This window comes from Capra hircus, chromosome 3 (assembly GCF_001704415.2).
Source record: "Capra hircus breed San Clemente chromosome 3, ASM170441v1, whole genome shotgun sequence".
NCBI lineage: Eukaryota > Metazoa > Chordata > Mammalia > Artiodactyla > Bovidae > Capra > Capra hircus.
The window spans coordinates 38,884,195-38,897,942 of record NC_030810.1 but is presented as its reverse complement, the minus strand read 5'-3'; the positions used below and the strand labels follow the sequence as shown (position 1 = coordinate 38,897,942).

The 13,748-nt window shown below is 37.9% G+C and overlaps 1 protein-coding gene across 3 annotated transcripts in view; it reads right to left on the bottom strand.

Annotated features, from left to right (window-relative positions):
• EFCAB7 (EF-hand calcium binding domain 7) overlaps positions 1 to 13,748 on the bottom strand; it is a 59,186-nt gene that overhangs the window by 26,042 nt on the left and 19,396 nt on the right. For 2 of the 3 annotated variants that reach the window (XR_001295516.2, XM_005678317.2), the window contains exons 7-8: positions 4,653 to 4,794; positions 523 to 632 (exon numbers count right to left, since the gene is read on the bottom strand). The exons of the other annotated variant lie outside the window; for it this stretch is intronic. Coding sequence is in view for 1 of the 2 variants with exons in the window: in XM_005678317.2 (XP_005678374.2) it covers positions 523 to 632; positions 4,653 to 4,794 (252 nt within the window). In the remaining variant the exon portion in view is untranslated. The remainder of the gene's footprint in view (positions 1 to 522; positions 633 to 4,652; positions 4,795 to 13,748) is intronic. 3 annotated transcript variants of the gene reach the window in all.

Here is a 13,748-nt window from a genome sequence, read left to right as displayed (position 1 = left end):
AACAACCCCATGGGCAACATACAAAATCATTTGAAAGCATTTCTTCAGATCAATCTATTTTTAGACCCTATAATATGAGGAGAGCCTACGGGTATGAAGTTTTTCTTTTTTGCAGTAGTACTAAAAGTAAGATAAACATCTAGAGGAACTTTTTCAAAGTTGAACTGCTTGAATTTAGGGGAAAAAGTTCTCTGGCATCAATCATTTTTATTGAGTATAAGAAAAAAAATGTTCACATGTGGGGGGCATCAGGGTATTAGAAAAGAGGAAAGTGAACTATAATGTCACACACAACGTATAAGTTATAAAGTCAAGGCTGCCAATAAATCCTCAATTTTAAAATCTCAGCAAATTCAAATCCTTCACAATTAATAAAAATATATGAATAATGATAAGAATTGTATTTACCTTAATTGAAAGGAAAGAAAAAAAGGTTAAAGATATGCAGAAAAACTACTATTTTCCCCAAACTTGAGATCACATTATACTTTTAACTATACATTAGAAAATAAACATGTATACTTCTCTATTTCGTAGTTCGGTAAAACACAAGAGTTGTAGATTTGCTTGACTTTCATTTTCCTTAAGAATATACAAGGCAGTATCAACTGACAACCAAGGGGATGGTTTTCCTATAAACAAAAAACCCCAAACATCTTAAAATAAGCAGTCACTACTTAGATCTTTCCTATTTTAAAAAGAAGTTAATGGTTTCTTTCTCCTTTGAGTTACTTTATAAAAATTCACATCCATTTTTATATGTAAACATCAAACGACATTTTCAATAAGACAGATAACTATACAAAGTGATCTTGTTAGAAACATTATAATACACCTCTAAAAATCACAAATTTTTAAAACTCATTAGAGAGCTAAGGCTGCAACGCAACCAAGTAGACTGAAATCCAAGGAAAAACAACCCTTTCAAGAAGTGACAAGATGCAAGTACTGGCTCACTTGTAAAGGAGCATAGGAGGAAAAGATGTTAGACATCATCTGTATGATTTTAACTCCAAAATTCATATCTCCTGATAGACCTTTCCTGGGAACATTAGACCCATATATCCAACTGCCTATTTGACATTTCTACTTGGATTTCTATGTCTAAAACTGTCCAAACACCTGAAGGAAAAAACTGTCCAGCTGTAGTCTTCTCTATCTCAGGTAAGAGACTGAAAAGAGTATCTCAACCCCCTAAATTCTGGAATCATCTTTAACTTCTTCCATCTCTCATGTGTCATAAACAAGATTCAAGAAATGCTATGGTTTGACCTTCAAAATACATCCAGAATCTCTACTTCTTATCTCCTTTGCACCTTCATTCAAAGCAAAAGCATTCTTTGCTTTCTCCTGAGTACCCTTCAATCTATTTTCAATATACAACCTGACTGCTCTTGCTAAAATGTTAGAAAATGTTCCATCTCTACTCAAAATCCTCTAACAGAGCTGAAAGTTGGAAGAAAGCTGCTCCCACCCTAACAGTAGGGGAAAAAATGCACAAACTACACAATCATAGCATTTCTTAAACCCATCAGATATGAGGTCACAGGATAACCATGCAGTCTGAAATCCAAGGAAAGACAGACCCTTCTAAGGAGGGATGAGATGCAAGCGTGGCTGACCTGTGGGGGCACACAGGAGAACAAGATGTCAGGCATGTAAGTGGAAGAGGGAATGCAGAAGAAACAAAGATGCAACATTTTCTAAAAATAATAACCAACATAAATCCAAGAAACTCAGGGCTTTCTAATAGGATAAATACCAAAAAAATAAACACAAACAAACAACAAATTAAAAAGTAAACCTCTCCAAAATTAAAAAACAGCATCAACCAAAAACAAAAAACATCAAGACATATTCAAACTACTGAAAATCAAAGATGAAGAGAAAATCTTGATGGTGGCCTCCTAAGGGTTTTTCATTTCTGTTTCTCTCAGAGTAAAAGCCCAAGTTTTGGACTTTTACAACATTATCGCAAAACCAAAACTCTACCTGATTTTGTCCTTGTTTCTCCCTTGTCTTCATCTCCTGCCACTCTCTCCTTCCCTACTTCATTATAGCCACTCTAGCCACCGTGTTCTTCTAACACCAGGCGCACTCTACACGTCCGACCCTCTGAACAGAGGATTCCCTCTACCTGCCCCTTGCTCCACTCTTCATCCATCCCTTCCGCCACCCCTACATCCACTAAACTTGCTCCCTTGCTTCCTGTGGAAGACAGCAAAAATGGCTATTCCTGTCTGCATCCACAGCCTTTTGCAATGTGATTTTGTGGCTCTTTCGTCTAGAGATAAAATCTATTTCTCCATCTTGTAAATCTGTTCTTGCCTTGTGATTTGCTGTGAACAACAGAGAGTAACAGAAGTAATATGCCGGTTCTGAGCCCAGGCCTATGCTGCTGCTTCTTTCTCTCTCAGATTCCTGTTACACCATAAGAACAAGTCCAAGCTAACTTACTAGAGGATAAGAGACTACACAAGGCAAAATCAAGTTGTCTCAGCTGAGGCCCACACTGAGAAAAGAGCTCAATCAAGATCAATTAAAGCCAGCCACGAGCTATCCTGCAGCTGGTCACAGAGGTATGGGTGAGCTCTACAGAAAAAAGCCAAGCCCAGTTCAGACCAAAAAACTGTCCAATAGACCTGCTGATGAGCAAACAAATGTTGAATTATTTTAAGCCACTGAGTTTTGGGGGTAGTTTATTACATAGCAGTTGATAATTAATATACCTCTTTCAAAGTCTGCTCAAATGTCAACTTCTAATGAAGCATACACTAACTACTCCCTTTCAATGGTAACCCATATTCCCTCAGCATTCACAATGCCCCTTATCCTCTCTGTTTTTCCCACAGCATTTATCACCTTCTAACACACCATGTGACTTACTATTTATTATATTTATTATTTATTATTTCCTCTATTAGAATGTAAGTTCATGAGGTCACACTGTCGTATATCTTAAGCACCTAAAGTGATACTTGGTTTATGAGGTCCTCAAAAAATAGTTGACAAATAAATGAATGAAAAATATTTATAACAATACAAAGAATTAACAACTACATTAACTTTGTAGATTTGATACATTTATCTGAAAAATTATTACTGTAATTATCATGTAAAAGTATCAACTACCAAATGTTCTCAGTGTCCTATAAGATACACAGCGAAAACTTTGAGTATCTTTACTATAGGAGGGAAAAACAATGTAAGTGGGGAAGAATCCTCTAGTAAGTAGATGTTTACATGTAAATATAATAAGAGGAAAATAAAGATTGATATTTGGAATAGTCAACATTAAAAGGATACCTAGCAAAAGCACACATATAAGCCATGTTTCACTAAAACTTATGTAATAACCACTGTAGACACTGCTGCTGCTGCTGCTAAGTCACTTCAGTCGTGTCCAACTCTGTGCAACCCCACAGACCACAGCCCACCAGGCTCCTCTGTCCCTGGGATTCTCCAGGCAAGAATACTGGAGTGGGTTGCCATTTCCTTCTCTAGAGCATGAAAGTGAAAAGTGAAAGTGAAGTTGCTCAGTCGTGTCCCGACTCTTCGCAACCCCAAGGACTGTAGCCTACCAGGCCCCTCCGTCCATGGGATTTCCCAGGCAAGAGTACTGGGGTGGGGTGGCATCGCCTTCTCCAACTGCAGACACTAGGAAATTATTAATTTTTATCTATCATTGGTGTACAGAAAAGTATTATCATGGATATAAAAATTATTAAATAAGGACTAAGTCATATGATATAGGACTTTGAAGGTATTCAAAAATACTTGCAGCTTTATTTGTCCCAATTTTATGACCAACCTAGATAGCATATTCAAAAGCAGAGACATTACTTTGCCAACAAAGGTCTGTCTAGTTAAGGCTATGGTTTTTCCAGTGGTCATGTATGGATGTGAGATTTGAACTGCAAAGAAAGCTGAGTGCTGAAGAATTGATGCTTTCGAACTGTGGTGTTGGAGAAGACTCTTGAGAGTCCCTTGGACTGCAAGGAGATCAGCCCTGGGATTTCTTTGGAAGGAATGATGCTAAAGCTGAAACTCCAGTACTTTGGCCACCTCATGTGAAGACCTGACTCATTGGAAAAGACTCTGATGCTGGGAGGGATTGGGGGCAGGAGGTGAAGGGGACAACAGAGGATGAGATGGCTGGATGGCATCACTGACTCGATGGATCTGAGTCTGAGTGAACTCTGGGAGTTGGTGATGGACAGGGAGGCCTGGCGTTCATGGGTCGCAAAGAGTTGGACACGACTGAACTGAACTGAACTGAACTGAATGTTCCCACCAAAGTTCTCTCATGTATATTCATTTAACAAACTGAAAAGTGGAAAAAGCTAAGGATTAATTAGTGGATAAAAAGTTAATTCTATGTCAAGAGGAAACGAGGTAACATTTTGTTCTTTGCATAATATGACAACACAGTCAACGTACAAATGACTTTCTTCAAATGTATGTAACCACATGACTCTTACTTTGTATAATGTGACGACATAGTGTATAAACAACTTTCTTTAAATGTACGTAACCACGTTTCTTAGGCAAATCCATTTTTTCACTAACTAGAACCATCAAATACTTACATAGGTATTTTTAAAGCTGGCATAAAGTGATTTTTTTTTTAAACATAGAAAATTAAAACTTGCCTTCAGCTTGACTCAGGTTTAATGGCTTAATTGTTATATAAACCAGGGATCTCTGAGCTATTTGCATCTTGTATTGATGACTAATGATTTCACCATCTTCTTCTAAGAAAAAGCAACCTTTTGATTGTACACCTTGCCACTCCTGGAATAAAGGAAAAAATTTTTTTCAAAGAATGTTCATAACAAGTTTCCAGCATGAAGAGCAATGAGGAAAAAGCTAGGGAAGATATAAAAAGAAATGTCAACTAGAGCCAATGCCATCCAGGAATTTGTGACATCTTTAAGAGGCAGTATTTAGATAACAAAAAATTGGGAAAAGATATAATAGAGAGGAGAAATAAGAAAAATACAGTTTATGAGAGTCGGAGAAGTACTGAAACAAAGTAATAAATAAACATGCTGGTGCAATAATCAGGGTGAGGTTAGTGCTTAGAGCATACTAAGAATGAAGAACTAAGGATTGTTAAAACCAACATGTTGAGAGAAAAAGCAATAGGATTTTATATTTAAAAGATAAAGTATGTGACAACCAAAATACTTGTTTCAAGTCTAGGTAACTAAAACACTGGATTCACTTCACAGCTATAGCAAAATGCTGATAAATACTAGTTTTGAGAAAGACCTCTCTAAATTAGCTCTAGAGGGATGGGATGCTTGAGAGGTGGGAGGGATATTCAAGAGGGAGGGGCTGTATGTATACCTATGGTTGATTCATGCTGATGTATGGCAGACACCAACACAATATTGCAAAGAATTATCCTCCAACTAAAAAATAAATAAAATTTTTAAAAAAGAAAATATACTTAGGGTAGTAAATTCAAAGTTTTTATAACACAGTGAAGTTCAAAGCTGGGCTTCAGTCTAAAGTTCAACTATTAATGATGAGTAAGAGTATGTATAGACTTTCAACTAACCTCCTTGTATTTACATTTACCCAACTAGAATGATAAAGAATATTAATTTAGAATTATAGAATATTAAAGACAGAAATCTAGAAAGCAATTCAGTACAGACTTCTCTTTTAACTGATAAAAATGTCTGAAAAATAAAGTGATATGCTTAATTCACAATTCTCATTGACTGTAAAACTATATCTGAATCTAGGCTGGATGGCATCACCGACTCGATGGATGTGAGTCTGAGTGAACTCCGGGAGTTGGTGATGGACAGGGAAGCCTGGCGTGCTGCAGTTCATGGGGCTGCACAGAGTTGGACACGATTGAGCGACTGAACTGAACTGAGGTGGCCTTGCTTTCTCTCCAAACTACCAGCTATATTCAAAATTCTTTTCTTCCTACACTTAATATCTGCCATGATTTTTAATCTAATATTTAATATTTCAATGATTTAAAACTTCATATTTATGAAATTATTATAATATGTATGATAATGGATTATTCAGAATTATACACTGCAGCCATAAAATTAAAAGACGCTTACTCCTTGAAAGAAAAGTTATGACCAACCTAGATAGCATATTCAAAAGCAGAGACATTAGTTTGCCGACTAAGGTCCGTCTAGTCAAGGCTATGGTTTTTCCTGTGGTCATGTATGGATGTGAGAGTTGGACTGTGAAGAAGGCTGAGCGCCGAAGAATTGATGCGTTTGAACTGTGGTGTTGGAGAAGACTCTTGAGAGTCCCTTGGACTGCAAGGAGATCCAGCCAGTCCATTCTGAAGGAGATCAGCCCCGGGATTTCTTTGGAAGGAATGATGCTAAAGCTGAAACTCAGCACTTTGGCCACCTCATGCGAAGAGTTGACTCATTGGAAAAGATTCTGATGTTGGGAGGGATTGGGGGCAGGAGGAGAAGGGGATGACAGAGGATAAGATGGCTGGATGGCATTACTGACTCGATGGACGTGAGTCTGAGTGAACTCCGGGAGTTGGTGATGGACAGGGAGGCCTGGCGTGCTGCGATTCATGGGGTCGCAAAGAGTCAGACATGACTGAGCGACTGAACTGATGTGTAAATATAATTATTTGGTTTTCTTACTAAAAAAACCAAATTTTAGTAGCTAAAAAATTTCTTTAATTTGTGTTAGAATTATGGGTATAGCTGCCTCGTGCTACCACTGCTGTTGCTAAGTCGCTTCAGTCGTGTCCGACTCTGTGCGACCCCATAGACAGCAGCCCACCAGGCTCTGCCGTCCCTGGGATTCTCCAGGCAAGAACACTGGAATGGGTTGCCATTTCCTTCTCCAATGAATGAAAGTGAAAAGTGAAAGTGAAGTCGCTCAGTCGTCTCCGACTCTTCGCGACCCCATGGACTGCAGCTTACCAGGCTCCTCTGTCGATGGGATTTTCCAGGCAAGAGTACTGGAGTGGGGTGCCGTTGCCTTCTCCAATAGCTGCCTCCTACCCCTAGGTTAAAAAAATGTTTAAATGAAACTAAAAAGCAATGCACCTTGCCTGGTACACTGGTCCCATCATTTCATGGCAAATAGATGGGGAAACAATGGAAACAGTGACAGACCATTTTCTTGGACTCCAAAATCACTGTGGACAGTGACTATAGCCATGATATTAAAAGATGCTTACTCCTTGGAACAAAAGGTATGACAAACCTATACAGCGTATTAAAAAGCAGAGATATTACTTTGCTGACAAAGCTCTGTATAGCCAGAGCTATGGTTTCTCCAGCAGTCATGTACAGATGTGAGAGATGGGCCATGAAGAAGGCTGAGTGTGAAGAATTGATACTTTCATTCAAAGTGTCATGCTAGAGAAGTCCCTTGGACAGCAAAGAGATCAAACCAGCAAATCCTAAAGGATATCAATCCTGAAACTTTATTGGAAGGAGTGATGCTGAAGCTGAAGCTCCAATAGTGTGGCCACCTGATACAAAGAGGCAGCTCACTGGAAAAGACCCTGATGCTGGGAAAGATTGAGGGCAGAAGGGGATGACAGAGGACAAGATGGTTGGATGACAAGATGCGGCATTTGGCAAACTCGAAGATGAAGAATTTCTCCATGTGCTCATGATATTTCTGGCTGACAGATGTTTTTATAAAATTTGGCTGGGGAATGAGTTAAAATTTTTATTAGAAGTCTTCCCTAAATTCTAGTTTTAGAAAAGGTATAGGTAGAAGAGTGTTTATAAGTTTCTTTGAAAGACATCAAATATAATACATGGTTAAAAAGGCTAGAAAATGGTAAGACAATAGCTATTATAAAATAGAAGAAAGCCAAATGCCATGCTATATAAATCAACCAAACTTCAATATGATAATCAGATTAGTTTGAATACTAAATAACACCATTAGGAGAATTTGTACCTCTCTTGTTTTAAAGGAAGAATTCAAATTCTTTAGATCTATCAGAGTTATTAAACAAACAATGCTTATTCAACCCCAAATTTCCTTTAAAACAAATAGACTTTCAATCACACAAAGCTTTTTCTCTAGGACCTATACTAAAATGTTACAAATTAAAAGAAAAAAGTACTGACAAAATATCTGGCTCATTCAAATAAATTAATCTGAAAAGACTATAGACTGACAGTTTGAGTCTTATGAGAAAAATGAAAGAAGGTTCAGTTTAAAATAAAATCTTAGCATGCTAGAGTAAGAAATTCCATGTATAATTTTTGACAATATAAAGCAGAAATAAAACAGTAGCTTGTAATTCTTACACAGGACATAAGGTGGTGCTACATTCTACCAATTCAAGTAAATTCATATTAAAGGAAAAAATTCATTTGTCATACACAAATATTATTCCATTCACAATGTATAAGGAAATGCTTAAAAGCACAAATTAAAAATAGGGAAGTTGAAAATTCTAGCTATCAAAAACAAATTTATCAGTAAAATTATATTTTTCCTGGAGCACCGTAGAGAATTTAATCTGTTTTGACATACAATTCTGCATTATTAAAGGTTTAGGTGAGGCAGAATTATTAAGCAGTCGGTCTGCCATGTCTGCGTGCATGCTAAGTCGCTTCAGTCATGTCTGATTTTTTGCAACCCCATGGACTGTAGCCTGCCATGCTCCTCTGTCCATGGATTTTCCAGGCAAGAACACTGGAGTGAGTTGCCAAGCTCTCCTCCAGGGGATCTTTCTGAACAGGCATCAAACCCACATCTCTTATGTCTCCTGCACTGGCAAGCGGGTTCTTTACTACTAGTGCTCCCTGGGACGGAGAAGGCAATGGCACCCGACTCCAGTACTCTTGCCTGGAAACTCCCATGGATGGAGGAGCCTGGTGGGCTGCAGTCCATGGGGTCGCTGAGGGTCGGACACGACTGAGTGACTTCACCTTCACTTTTCACTTTTATGCACTGGAGAAGGACATGGCAACCCACTCCAGTGTTCTTGCCTGGAGAATCCCAGGGACGGGGGAGCCTGGTGGGCTGCTGTCTATGGGGTCACACAGAGTCGGACACAACTGATGTGACTTAGCAGCAGCAGCAGCGCTCCCTGGGAAGCCCTTCATCAGCTATCAGTTCAGTTCAGTTCAGTTTATAGACTTGGTCAAAAGAGGAACTTGTATGTCATCATCACCATCATCAACATCACTTATTTCTTATAAAGATACCTTATATTACATTATTAGAAGGCTATTTGCTGTCTGTTAAGAAAAGTAAGTAAACAGACTGCTATTGAACTTTGTTATTAAAGAATTATAAACTGTACATACTTAAAAACAAGAGGTTAAATAGATGATTTGTAAGGGAAAAATTTGATATGGATTGCCAAACTAATCAACAAGTTGAACTGATCAACATTTTGAAAATGTGAGACTTTTATAAGAAAATTATCTGGAGCTTTCATAAAAATTAAGTTAGACAACCATTTCAAGAATAAAATGTTTATATTTTTCTCATTTTACATATATAACTTATATGTTATACACATATTATACTATATATATATGTAAAATGAGCTTTCCTGGTGGCTCAGATGGTAACGAATCTGCCTGCAGTGCAGAAGACCTGGGTTTGACCCCTGGGTTGGGAAGATCCCCTGGAGAAGGGCACAGCAACCCACTCCAGTAGTCTTGCTTGGAGAATCCCATGGACAGAGAAGCCTGGTGGACTACATACAGTCCATGGGGTCACAAAGAGTTGATACAACTCAGCGACTAAGCACATGGCACATATATGTAAAATAGATGTAGGCATTTCTAACTAGGAGTCTGGATATAATACTGAATCTCTGGAATTTAAAATTCATGACTTTCTCTAATTTTAGCCATGACTGTCAACTGAAGCTATTCTCTCAAAGAAAAATTTCTGACATCCCCTGTATATGATAAAATCTAAAGTAAATATTTAGATAGAATTGAGAGCTGAGAAAAGAACAGTGATACAGTACCTATGTATAGCATACAGAAAGTAATACATGTATAGTTCCTGTAAAGGTTATATTTCCTCCTCCTTGAAGGGTGTAATTCAAGTATTTTATCATTTGTGTGGATTTATGGTTTACAATCTGGCTTATGCATACTCCACTACAATAATTTTCTAATTTCTGAAAAGACCCTTCTTATCTGTCCCAATTCCATACTTCTCCACTATACATAAAATTGAGGTAGTAAACTTGTTTAAAATAGATTTAAAGTGCTTGAAAATTTAATAATTATCTTATTAGGTTTTTCTACCAATCTCAATTAAAACAAATTAGACAATAACTATATTCCTAACCAAGTACTTTTTAGAGTTGTGAAACTTAAGAAACATATAGAACTTAAGAAAAACTTAAAAGTAACCTCAAAGTAAAATGCAAACAAAGAACTAAATTCTGCTGAATAACAAAAGGATCAGATTTTTTAAAAAACCATTTCTGCTCATGTAAGAAATATTAGAGAATACAAAACAGTAGGCAATATCAAGATCAGGAAAAGGACAAGAAAATGTCAGGTAAGAAATATGAAAGCTATGAAGTATTTCCAAAAGACATTAGATTTTATATGAAAGTCACAGAATTTACAAGTTGACAGTATGCCTTCTTCAATCATTAAATTCTCCTACTATCTCTCACCTAATTTCTAATACCTAAATACCTTTCCTTGTTCTTGATGTCATTAGATGCAAAAATTTAGTCTTCTGTTACACAATCACTATGGCCTACAGATTAATTTTGGCCTTGTCTATTACAGGAGTCCCCAGCCCCAAGGCTGCACAGCAAGAGGTGAGTAGCAGGAGAGGGAGCAAAGTTGCATCTGTATTTACAGTGCTTCCCATCGCTTGCATTCCTGCCTGAGCTCTGCCTCCTGTCAGATCAGCAGCAGCATGAGATTCTCATAAGAGAGCAAACCCTAACCCAAAGGTCAAGGTGGAATATCCTGAGATAGCCAAAGAATAGAAATAAAGTGCATAATAAATGTAATGCACCTGAATCATCCCGAAATCATTCCCCACCTGGCCTGGTCCATGGAAAAATTGTTTTCCACAAAACGGGTCCCTGATGCCAAAAAGGTTGGGGACCACCGGTCTATTAGATCTGTCCCTTCCTTACTATGTTCAGGTTCTACCCTTGGCCTAGCTGTCCTCTATCACCCTCTCAATAGTCTCCCTAATTTGAAGCCTCCATATATAATACTCAGTCGTGTCTGACTCTTTGCGACCCCGTGGACTGTAGCCCACCAGGGTCTTCCATCCATGGGATTCTCCATCCATTTCCTTCTCCAGGGGATCTTCCCAACCCAGGGATTGAACCCGGGTCTCCCACATTGCAGGCAGATGCTTTAATCTCTGAGCTACCAGGGAAACCCAATACAACAGTAGAATAACTTTTCTTAAATTATCTTTCATCATGTCATTCCCATATTAAGACCTGCAGTAATTTCTTTGTTCCATAATAATACTGGGCTTCCCTGATAGCTCAGTTGGTAAAGAATCCACCTGCAATGCAGGAGACCCTGGTTCGATTTCTGGGTTGGGAAGATCCACTGGAGAAGGGATAGGCTACCCACTCCAGTATTCTTGCGCTTAGCTGGTAAAGAATCCATCTGTAATGTTATTCCAGTATTCTGGCCTGGAGAATTCCATGGACTGTATAGTCCATGGGGTTGCAAAGAGTTGGACACGACTGAGCAACTTCACTTTGGACTGCCCTGGTGGCTCAGACCATAAAGCATCTGTCTGCAATGCGGGAGACCTGGGTTTGACCCCTGGGTAGGGAAGATCCCCTGGAGAAGGAAATGGCAACCCACTCCAGTACTCTTGCCTGGAAAATCTCATGGATGGAGGTGCTTGGTAGGCTACAGTCCATGGGGATGCAAAGAGTTGGACATGACTGAGTGACTTCACCTTCTTATAGTAATATGGACAATATTATTTATTAAAGTAAAACTATTAATACATCCTTGGCACTGTGATAAATGGTTTATATATGTTGCTGCTGCTGCTGCTAAGTCACTTCAGTCATGTCCGACTCTGTGTGACCCCACAGATGGCAGCCCACCAGGCTCCCCCGTCCCTGGGATTCTCCAGGCAAGAACACTGGAGTGGGTTGCCATGTCCTTCTCCAAAGCATGAAAGCGAAAAGTGAAAGGGAAGTCGCTCTGTCGTGTCCAACTCTTAGCGACCCCATGGACTGCAGCCCACCAGGCTCCTCCGTCCATGGGAGTTTCCAGGTAAGAGTACTGGGGTGGGGTGCCATTGCCTTCTCCTTTATATACGTTATGTGTTTAAATCTTTAAGAAATACACTAAATATAACTACTTCCAATTTATACATAAGGAAACTAAAACTCAGAAGGGCTGCTGACTACCTTATCAGAGGTCACACAGTTATTAAGTGACAAAGCTAAAATTTAAACACAGGTCTGTCCATTCTAAGGTTTTAACCAGCACCTCAGAACAGTGTTTGGCACAAAATAGTCATTCAATAAATATTTGTTGTCATGGGAATTCCCTAGCAGTCCAGTGGTTAAGACTTCATGTTTTCACAGCTGAGGACTTGGGTTCAATTCCTGATCAAGGAACTAAGATCCCACAAGCTGTGTGGCAAGGCATAAATAAATATTTGTTGAATAAATGAATTAATAAATGAAATATTATGCTACTCTAACTTGGTATATTATTAATAATGAAACAGAAATCTTCATTTTTTTATTCAGTGCCCACTACACTAAAAATAGTTCGCATTGTTACCTTTTAAATGAATATTTGTTGGTGTGGGCCCAATTAATAACAGCATGAAGCACAGAAAAAGTTGGCCTTAATATAACTCACACTAATATTTAAATGCTTTACCCTCAGAGCCACATGGATAGAATAAATTTTTATTTATACTGGCTAAAATTATATTTATGTATATAATTATACCAGGTAAACAACAATTATTTAACTAAGTTGATTTCATTAGCATTTAATTTAGTCGCAAAATACAGAAAGCTTCCATCGGTGGAAAATAATATTGTTGGAACACTAAATATTGTGTGTGAACATGTTGGACACGCACACCAAATTGCTTAGGGTGTATAGATTCCTAAACAGTCTGAACAAAATTCCTCTGAGATATGTTTTTAAATTTTAATATAGAACAAATGTCACTGTCTAGCAATTTAAAGATATAAGGGACTTCAGAGTTCAATAACAAATACAGAGTTGTTATTTGAAACAAAAATGTAGCTCTTGAGAACAATCAGTTCAGTTTTCTAACAGCAGTTATAGTATGTGGTCATAACCATTTTCCCCCCTTTTACAGAGGTCCCTAGATACACATTTTTAATGTATCCTAGCAGTTTCCAGTTAATGTTTTATATTACTGTAGCTATTATTTTCTGTTGAAAGAAAACTAGTAAAGGTTGAGTCTAGAAAGGAAAAACAAAGGAAGAAGATCAATATTAACACTCTACAAATATTGACTTAGCAAAGTGACTTTGCTGTCTTTCTCTCAAAGGAACTTGATACTGAATGAATGATTTATTTATAAGAAGCACCTATTAAAAGTATTTGTTAAAACCAAAAAACTGCTTGGCAAAGTACATTCATAATCTCTTCATCAAGTTCAAAAATTGAAGAATCGTTATTTTTAAACTGAAGTCCTTTTAATATTCCTATTCATCATTAAACTTATTAGAACTGGCTTATAGGTAGAAATGCTGTGATCCCCAAAAATCCTCAAAGAATTACTTCATAAACTTT